The sequence below is a fragment of the Durio zibethinus genome, chromosome 6 (assembly GCF_047325235.1).
Source record: "Durio zibethinus cultivar Kanyao isolate XHJ-2024 chromosome 6, ASM4732523v1, whole genome shotgun sequence".
Lineage (NCBI taxonomy): Eukaryota > Viridiplantae > Streptophyta > Magnoliopsida > Malvales > Malvaceae > Durio > Durio zibethinus.
This window is the reverse complement of record NC_143167.1, coordinates 4,862,233-4,870,754: the sequence shown is the minus strand read 5'-3', so window position 1 is coordinate 4,870,754 and position 8,522 is coordinate 4,862,233. Positions and strand designations below refer to the sequence as shown.

Genomic DNA, 8,522 nt, shown 5'->3' with positions numbered 1-8,522 from the left:
AACTGAGTAAAAAGGCCAAAAAAAAAGGAAAAAAGCAAACCTCAAAAGCGTCAATAAGATAATTGAAAGAAGAATCTCTATAAAAATAAGACTCTCAATTTAGAAGATATCCCGTTCTTCTTATTACGTTTCTTCTTTCCCCAGTCAGCGCGCCTATGGCTTCTCCTGAGAAGAGCAATAGCAAGATGTCCGTTTCCATGGAGAGGACCGGCCAGTGGTAAAATACATAACTGTCTAAGCCTTCCAGTCCCAATAAACATAGAAGACTAATTGCTTTGTATACCAATTATGTAAATTACCAGTCAGATTTTTAACTAATTATCATTTCTGGTTAATTTCAGGGTTTTCTCCCAAGAGATCCCATCTGATGTTGTAGTCGAAGTTGGTGAAGCCAATTTCAATCTTCATAAGGTATAAAAATTAGTTTCTGAAGTTTCCGTGCGTTTGTGTATTTATTTTTTATTTCGTGTCGAAATAAAGAAATATCATGGTATGGGCCTGGGTATGCAGTTCATGCTGGTGGCAAAGAGCAATTACATAAGAAAGCTGATAATGGAAACAAAAGAATCAGACTTGACAAGAATCAACCTGTCTGACATCCCCGGAGGCCCTGAGATCTTTGAGAAGGCAGCAAAATTCTGCTACAGTGTCAATTTCGATACCACTGTCCATAACGTGGCAGCTCTCCGATGTGCTGCGGAGTATCTCCAAATGACTGATAAATACTCCGACAGCAACCTGGCAGGGCGCACCGAAAATTTCCTCTCACAAGTTGCCCTGTCTAGCCTCTCTGGTGCCGTCGTCGTCCTAAAATCATGCGAAGATCTGCTTCCCATGGCCGAAGAGCTTAAAATTGTTCAAAGATGCATTGATGTTGCGAGTGCTAGGGTGGGTATATTAATTATGCATATATTTATTCTATATGTGCTTTCATCGTTAGTAATATATATTTGTAGTATTCAATATATAATGTTACTATCCAATTATTCAATATATAATTTACTAACCAAGTACAATTTGTTTATAGCATTTGTTTATACTTGAAGGAAAGGGATTATTTTACGTGTAACAAGGAATTGAGAATGGAATTAATTGTTATATATATATATATATTATGTATGTTTTACAAACAATTATGGATCAAATTATATATATTGAATTCCTGCCTGCAGGCTTGTAGCCTGGCTAATTTCCCTAGCCGTACGCCTCCAAACTGGTGGACCGAAGAGCTATCCATCCTTGACGTTGAGTTTTTTGGCAGAATCATTGGCGCAATGAAACAACGGGGCGCAACAGCTCTAACGCTAGCCGCCGGTCTCATAACTTACGCAGAGAGATGGCTTCGAGATCTAGTGCGCGATCACTCAGGCAACGGCATCAAGTGTTCCGAACCCACAGACTCTGATCTTCGAATCCAGCAGCGTGAGCTTTTGGAGTCCATAGTGGTGCTGCTACCCGCGGAGAAAGCTGCTTTTCCAATCCATTTCTTGTGTTGCCTTCTCCGCTGTGCAATTTTCTTGAAAGCCTCCAGTGCTTGCAAGAACGAGCTGGAGAAACGTATCTCCGTGATATTGGAGCATGTCACTGTTGATGATCTTTTGGTCTTGTCTTTCACATATGATGGGGAGAGGCTCTTCGATCTGGATAGCGTCAGGAGGATCATATCCGGGTTTGTCGAAAAGGAGAAGAGCATGGCTGTTTTCAACGGCGTCGATTGTAGGGGGGTGAGTTCCTCTGCAATGCAGAGAGTTGCAAAGACTGTAGACGCATACCTTGCGGAGCTAGCAACCATCGTTGAATTCTCCATCTCCAAGTTCAACGGGATCGCCAATCTCGTCCCTAAAGGAGCCAGAAAGGTGGAGGATGATCTCTATCGAGCCATTGACATCTATCTCAAGGTTGACCATATTGAAATGCTTAGTAGTAAATTAATGATTAAAATTAATTATGATAATAATCATAATTAATTACTGACACTGCATCTCCATGAATGCTGATTAATTACTGTGTACGAGTTACTGTGATAGTTAAGTATTGGTTGCAAATGAATTAATGAATAATTAATTAATTAATGCAGGCTCACCCAAATCTGGATGAGATAGAAAGAGAAAAGGCATGCAGCTCCATGGACCCCTTGAAGCTGTCTTACGAAGCTCGAGTCCATGCTTCCCAAAACAAGCGCTTACCCGTGCAGATCGTTTTACACGCTTTGTACTATGATCAGCTGAAGCTAAGGAGTGGTGTTGCAGATTATCGCAACGAGCCAAACGCCGTGACCACCAGAAATCAGTTGCAGGCAGACGTGTCGCTGGTAAAGGAGAACGAGGCCTTGCGATCCGAGCTTATGAAGATGAAGATGTACATATCCGACTTGCAGAAGAATAATAATCAAGCTGGAACTTGTTCAAAGAGCATGGGGACCAAAAAGCCTACCTTCTTCTCTTCCATGTCCAAGACTCTAGGGAAGCTAAATCCCTTCCGATATGGCTCCAAGGACACTTCTCATATCGATGATGGCCATGGAGTCGACGTTACCAAGCCTAGGAGGAGAAGGTTTTCAATCTCTTGATTAATTTAATTATATATATTTAGCTCTTATCACTGCTGGCTTGTCATGATTCTTATTTTTATTCTTCTATGCTTTCTATATTTGTGATGAAAACAATCTAAATTTCTTATTTATATACGTTGGTTGATGAATTTGTGTACTTGTCACTTATAAATAATTGTTTCATAATTGATCATATATAACAAGTTGAACAAAAAAAATCACAACATTTTCTCTTTGCTTTTACGAGAGTTTAAATTAAATTCTCCTCGATCAAACATGACACCAACTAAAAATTAGAGATCTTGACTTTAAAGTGTCTGATCCAAATCTTAAAAACAAAGGATGGAATTTATGAGATAAAAAATGGATACGTTACTTCAAATGATAAAAAAAAAAATGACAACCATGATATTTTAAGTTCAAATTTGACAATGAATTTGGTCTAATTTATGTTTGGTTTGGTAAGTTTTATCTTTATTTGCCTATTTTATTTTAATTCATTATTATTTATGTAATATTTTATTACGATCATATATTAATTCAATGATTATCTCAAAAATAAAAAATTTCAGTTTCTTTGTCTCTTCAAATCTTCATTAAATTAAACAAATTTCAAATTGTGCATTGAATTAGTATATATATATTTTCCTTCTTGTGTTGGAGTTAAATCCCCCTTAAAAAATTATCTGATCCACCATTGATGAAAATTTTGAACTCTACTAAAAGGATATTAGCAAGATGAGATATATCCTTTTATGTGGTATTGGCTATTGGGCGATCATGTAAAAAATTATAATGATCTAACATAATAATTAAATCATTGTGTTTGATGAGAATTTGGTGATCTTATATGACAGATAGTGAATACATCACTACTTTATAGGATGATTGAATTCTTATCTAAATGATGAGAAACTTTCTTGATAAAAGTAAAGTGATATATAAAATTAATTGTAATTAATACTAACTATCTAATGTGTGAATTGAAAATTTAATTTTTTAAAGAGAAATAATTTGATACACTGATAATATAATTTTTTAACTTTACAAGTGAGGTTAAGATGATAACATATGTCTCATTTTTCTAAAATTAATTTTTAAATATATATAAATGATATGTATCACCATCTTAACCTCACTTGTAGAGTTAAAAAACTCCACTATTAATGTATTTGATAAATTCTTTTTTTTAAATTGTAATTATTTTATATCATAAATTTGTACTTTTCAAAAATAATATTCATTATACCAAATTCAAAAATAAAAATTGCGTGCTTTCTTTTAATTTTTTAAAAATTTTATATAATATATTTATCTTTTATTATGATATTAATAAATTTAGTTTTATGTTTTAATTCAAATATTTTTTGCATAATTTATATTATAAAAGTTAATTTATCTATCAATAAATATAATTATTAATTTAATAATTTAGCTTTACATTATTATTAAGTAAATAAATTATTACTAATATTTTATAAATTGTTATCGTTAAATAATATTAAAATTATTAATTTAATACATTGAAATTATTTATTTGGAAAAATGATTGTAAATCAAACAAAATGATTTCAAATCATCCTTGATGATTAAATTAAAATAATAATTTTAAAAATGATATCAAACAACAAAATTATCTTAGGATATTAAAAAAGTAAATATATATAAGGAAAAAAAAAAACAAAAAACACCGGAGGTCAACAACTCTACCCCCACTGGATAGAAAACTAACCCATCGTCATTTCCCCAAATCAAAAGATATTTCAAAACGGATGAATTAGCCCCGGCTTGCATCTAGAATTTTACTTCTCTATTACCCAAAACTGAAAGTTGGAGCCTGCCCATTGGGTCTTAAGTTTGTTATTCCTTATACCTGGATTCAAGCCCAAAGTTTTCATTCTTTACACACACAAGAAAAGGCCACACTTTTTCTGGTGATAAAAGATTGAAGGCCTGATAAACAAAAAGACATTGATGGAAATTGAGAAGTGATTGATGATCACTTCGGAATTCAAACAGCTTGCAAATGGAAGGCAAATCAATGCAGGAAAATAAGGAGTAATCCCAAACTGAAAAGTTGTTTTACATATATTCTACATAACATGGAAAAGTGGATTGTTATGAAATGAAGCTGAAAATTAGTGTATATTTATGTTCGATCTTGGGGTTGTTGAAGAAGTCACTAGTATTGTAGTTGAAAGTAGAAATAATTGATGGTAAGATGATCAAATTCAGTAAGGGCAACTTACATTTAGCATTGTCAATGTGCAGTGAAATTATCTTTGTGTTTATGGAACAATGTCATTTTTGAAATTAAGCGTCTCCATTGGATGATGTTTACATGGATGGGATATTTGAAGCAGCAACAACAAATAAAACCTGAGTATTAGGGTAAAATTTTGATAAAATGTTGAACTTTTAAATTTAATAATTATAGTTCAAATCTTAATAATTTCAATTATAAAAATAAAAGTTACAATTACAAAATAATTAATAAGGATTTATCCAAAATTTTTAAGAGTTAATATATTAATAGAATACTAAATTCTAAATCATAAAAACTTCAAATGAAAAAAACAAATGGGATCAAATAAAATATATACATATAAATAAATAAAAGAGAAAAGGCAGGGGTAATGTGTTGTCAAATGTATGTGATGTGAGCTAGGAGGTAAGGTGTCTATAAGTATTTAATTATAGGGACATCCTGGTCCTGGTCCTGGTCCTGGTCCTGGAATTTTCGAATTAAACACACACAATGACATCAAACCATCTATATTTGACAACTGGGGTTTGCTTGTCAATTTGTCATCTTTGGCCTTTCAATTCCCCCTTTCCTTCTCTCTGTCTACTCGTTCATTTTTTTGCTTCTGCTTCTCCTTCTGCTTCTGATTGGGGAGTACTAAAGTAAACACTAGCAGTAAGTTTTTTTTTTTTTTTTTGCCACAAATAAATAAATAAAGATAAAAGGTCCTACACTATTGTTGGTTTTGAGCTTTGAATTAAGGGGAAAAAATCCCGAAACCACGTTAAAAAAAGGAATGATTAAGGGTAAAAGTAAAAAGTGTTTTTTGGATTTATAATTTAACATTTAAGTTAGAGATTTGATTGTAAGAAATTTAAAGGTGAGTGAAAGATAAGATAAATAGAAGAAAATAAAATAAATAGATAATACTTGAATAATTTTATTTATAAATGAAAAATAAAAAATTTGTAAAATAAAATAGTGATGTAATTGAATTAACGTTATTAAATTAAAGTGATATTTTATATATCAAATCACTTAAAAATAAAAAAATATTTTTATTGATAATTTTTAATAAAAAAAATCAATTTATCTTTTAAACTTAAAAATATTCTTAACAACTACCTCTATCTATACCCTTCACCAAATTAATACATATATATATTCTTATAGTAATACTAAAAAATATAATACTAACAGTAAATTTTATTATGCATGTCCCTAGATTTTAAATTTAATGATTAAAGATATTTGAAAAAATATTAAAAGTTTGATTTTGAATTCAATCTTTTATATATATATATATATATTGGAGCTTTGCTTTCATGACCTAACAAAAAAAATATTTTTGTTCTGCATGGCCTATTGACCTACCATACCATGTGGCTTGCTTTATTTGTTTTTTAAGCACAAAGTTCAAAAGTAGTCGCAACAAAAAGCAATAGCAAAGGCAATAAATAATTATGAACTCCTATTATTTCTCTTATAAAGCAGTTCATTGTTTTTCAATAATAATTCAAATTCTTAAAAGTGTTAATCATTCCATAACAAAACTTATCTATCTTTTTTTTTTTTTAATTTCCTAAATTACCTTTGGACCCAACGACCCCAATAGTTATAGTAATTTATTGTATATTTGCGGTAAAAACATTACGTCAGGAAACCTAACATCCTCCCTGATGCAACACAACGCAAGCCAAAATTTATCTTTCAAAACTTAAAATTAAAGATCAAATGTTATATACTATTGGTTAACGTGTTAGGTTAGCTCTTGTTAAATTGATCAGATATTTTTGTGTTTAATCTTGCAAAATTTCCAAATCCGTGTATGCATGCGTTTTTGTCAAATCGATGAGACATTTTGCCTTTTTTTAAAAAAAATTTTAATAGTAAATTTTTTTAATTATATTTTAATTTCATTGAATTGTATTATTGTACTGTTTTAATTTTATTTAATTTTAGAATTTATCATTTTCATTAATACAATATTTCTTGAAAACAATCAAATCTGTTATTTTTGTTTAGAAATCAATGAAATTGAGAACAAAATGTTAAAATATGTTATTTGATTAATAGAATAGTTCATGAAAATTTAAATCACGTTACTTACTGTTAAAAAAATAATAAGCAAGATTAAAACTAGAATAACGAAATTTAATAAATTTGAAGTATAAGGACAAAATTCACCTCAATCCCTTAAAAAACATATCAAATTCTGTTTAATATCAAAGAAATTTAACAATTTTGATGTAATATGAAATTTATGAACCTAGAAATCTTTGATTTGCCCTTTCTTTTGTATAATGAAATTGCAAAGAAACCTGCTTTGTACGACTCTATCTATTGTATTGGAATTTGGTAAAGTAGAATTACCTCTTATCCCTGCAAGCACACCAAAAACATGTTTGGATGGCGGTCTGGCACTCAACTTCTTGTTATTATTATTATTTTTTAAAAAGACGGAAACACGACAGGATCTTATTAATTAAAGTAGTAGCATTAGGCAGAACCACTCAAGTTTGCATGTCACTGGATTTGAAAATTGAAAACATAACGTTAAGATATTAAAATTATATAAAAAATATAAACATATTTAAAATTTTTAATAAAAAATATTTTTTTATAATTTTATATTAATATAAATTATAATATATAATTTTTATTTAAAATATATTATAAATATATAAATTATTAATATTTTATATGATATAAGTACACTAATGACAAAATTTTCTCTCCATTCCAACCTGTCAACATTGATTAATCTTATTTCAAATCTTGCAATTTACACTTTTTGTTTCTAGAATAGCACAAAAAGTTAATCCATTATTATTTAATTAAAATAATATAATTTTTTAGACGGATATTTGCTGCATGATCAAAAATAAATTGCCTCTCATCACCAAAATACCCTATCATCCAAATTACAGTAAATTTTTAATTTTATTATGAATTTGAATTTAAATCAAAGTATATAAATTTAATTCATTAAAATTGAAATTAAAAATAAAATAATATATATGATGACTAAAGGCTCAAGCTTTGACCTAGAAATCGCCGACCATTAATTATAAGCTTCACATTGGACCGACAAGTCTACTTCTCTCTCTCTCTCTCTCTTTCTCAGCCAATAGCTGCGAGATGAAGGAATCTTTTGAATTAATGAAAACAATGTCTCATGTGTCTGATACAGAATAATAGTACTAGTAATTAATTAATGTTTAAATATTTATTATTTATTTATTAATTACTTATATCAAAATTGAGTTGTTGCCACTTGCCAATTAAAACAGTAACAACTCCTTAATTGAGTTGTCTTTTGATCGCCTGTATCCAAATTCCTTTCTTTCTTCTATCAGATTCCACAAAAAGGCTTGGTTATAGGATGGTAGAGAGAGAAAAAAGAGTAAAGAAAGGAATAAAAATTGGGCCAGATTCAATTCATATTTCCATTGATACAAATATGCCCAGAGAGGGAAAAAAAAAAACTAACAAAATATTATTGTGTAAAAAAAAAAAATTTGTCAAACTTATAGGCTGAGGGAGCATTAAAAAAAAGACTTTGTCCATGGTAGTTACTGGCTAGTTTGGACGATCCGAATTTCAGGGCAGAAACAAAGGGAAGAAACGTCAAGCTGGCAACTCATTACTGCTAAGTCAAGTCAACATGGAGACGGAAGAGAAGTAAAAAGGAAGAACATGAGTTGAGAAAGTAAATCAATTTTG

General features: G+C 30.1%; 1 protein-coding gene across 1 annotated transcript; it reads left to right on the top strand.

Moving 5' to 3' along the window:
• Positions 1 to 113: 113 nt before the first annotated feature.
• LOC111285096 (root phototropism protein 2) lies at positions 114 to 2,700 on the top strand. Its single transcript, XM_022874340.2, has 5 exons — positions 114 to 217; positions 342 to 411; positions 511 to 888; positions 1,173 to 1,898; positions 2,078 to 2,700. The coding sequence occupies exons 1-5, from the start codon at positions 156 to 158 to the stop codon at positions 2,567 to 2,569; spliced, it is 1,728 nt and encodes a 575-aa protein (XP_022730075.1). The 5' UTR covers positions 114 to 155; the 3' UTR covers positions 2,570 to 2,700.
• Positions 2,701 to 8,522: the final 5,822 nt, after the last annotated feature.